Source organism: Rosa chinensis, chromosome 1, assembly GCF_002994745.2.
Source record: "Rosa chinensis cultivar Old Blush chromosome 1, RchiOBHm-V2, whole genome shotgun sequence".
Classification (NCBI taxonomy): domain Eukaryota; kingdom Viridiplantae; phylum Streptophyta; class Magnoliopsida; order Rosales; family Rosaceae; genus Rosa; species Rosa chinensis.
Genome location: NC_037088.1, coordinates 38669306 through 38671106, shown reverse-complemented (window position 1 = coordinate 38671106; position 1801 = coordinate 38669306). Strand labels below are relative to the sequence as shown.

Below are 1801 nucleotides of genomic sequence, written 5' to 3'. Positions count from 1 at the left end.
GGAGTTATCTATTTTAAATAATTGTATTGTTATGATTCCAATGCTTGGTTTTTTACTTATGTAATATTAGATTGATGAAATTAACATTTATTGGAATAATACCCTTACAAATGAAAAGCTAAATGAAACCACACAAACATAATTAAAAACATTAAAACTAAAGTAGAAACCACACAAACATAATTAAAAACATAAAAACTAATAGAAAACACACACAAATAGCAGATCTAGATACGCCTATTGCCTTGAAATTCCCAAAAGTGTTGAATGAGGTCTTCCTGAAGGTTGGAGTGACACTGCTTAGATCTAATTTGTTGGTAGCGGTCCATGAATCCGTTCATATGATGAGCATCTCTACCAACAGGATCAAAGTCTCTACCGGTTGGTCCCTCCCATACCTCAGCAATCCTGGGCCTCATATTATTATCCTCCTCATCATCGGACTCCAACTCATCATCGCTATCTTCAGGTCGTTGATTTTCGACAATCATGTTGTGTAATATAATACACGTCAACATAATGTATCGAAGGTCCTCTTTATGCCACCCACGAGCAGCTCCTCGAATAATACCAAACCGTGACTGTAATATACCAAAACATCTTTCTACATCCTTCCTATACCCCTCTTGAGCCTTTGCAAACTCAATTTCCTTGGGGCGTGTAGGATTTCGAACAATTTTCAAGAAAGTCGCCCATCGAGGATAAATACCGTCGGCGAGATAGTACCCTAGATTGTGAGCTTTGTTGTTAACTTGGAATTAGACAAGAGGTGCTCTACCGGCGGTAAGCTCATCAAACAATGGAGACTTTGCCAAGACGTTCAGGTCGTTGCATGCCCCAGGCACTCCAAAGAATGCGTGCCAAATCCAGGTGTCGTAAGATGCGACTGCTTCCAGGATGATAGTGGGGATCTGTTTCCTACCACTATATTCTCCAGCCCAACCTGTCAGACAATTCTTCCATTGCCAATGCATACAGTCGATGCTCCCAATCATTCCTGGAAAACCTCTCCTCTCAGCTTTGGTAAGAAGTCGTCTGAGGTCGGCTGCAGTTGGAGTGCGGAGGTATTTTGTTGAGTAAAGATCAACAATTCCTCGTGTGAAGTGCTGAAGGGCTGCAACGGAGGTGGATTTCGCCATCCTACAATACTCAGCACATTGATCTGCCCCTGCACCGTACGCAAGCATTCGCAAGGCAGCTGTCATCTTCTGCTCCGGAAGCAGTCCGACTTTGCCAGTAGCATCTGACCTTTGAACAAAGTAACGATCATACTGGCAAAGGTCAGTAGATATACGCTGGAAGAGATTGAGACTCATCCTGTAACGTGTTCGGAACTCCGCATCTTTAAACACTGGCCGATCGACAAAGTAGTCGGCCAACATACCTTTGCCCCTTTCTTCTCTAAATCGTTCCTCATTTGGTGCACGAACTGGATGAGAACCGCGCCCTCGGTGTTGGTTTCCAGATTCTTGAGCGACTGCAGCCATGACAATAGCGTTGGTGGCCGTCATCTCTTCATCATCCTCATCCTGAGACCGTCGAATTTGATCCCACAAATTGTTCATTGCAACGAGGGGAATTTAGGAAATATGTAATGCTAGAGATATGAAAAGGGTGAAGTTTTGTTAAGCTCGGATGGTGTGTGTATGTAGTGAAAACATCATGTCTATTTATTGAAATTTTCCACACATAAAAGTGTCGGTGGGTTATCACTCACTCATTTCAAAAAACTTGTCGGTGGTGTGCATGTGATAAAAGTGTCGGTGGATTTTAAAATTTGTTCACACTTTTTAAAAAACTT

At 42.4% G+C, this 1801-nt stretch overlaps 1 protein-coding gene across 1 annotated transcript; it reads right to left on the bottom strand.

Moving 5' to 3' along the window:
- Positions 1 to 227: 227 nt before the first annotated feature.
- Positions 228 to 1565, bottom strand: LOC112166434 (putative nuclease HARBI1). The gene is made up of 2 exons (XM_040506529.1): positions 779 to 1565; positions 228 to 727 (listed from the first exon to the last, which is right to left on the bottom strand). The coding sequence occupies exons 1-2, from the start codon at positions 1563 to 1565 to the stop codon at positions 228 to 230; spliced, it is 1287 nt and encodes a 428-aa protein (XP_040362463.1).
- Between the last annotated feature and the right edge of the window lie 236 nt (positions 1566 to 1801).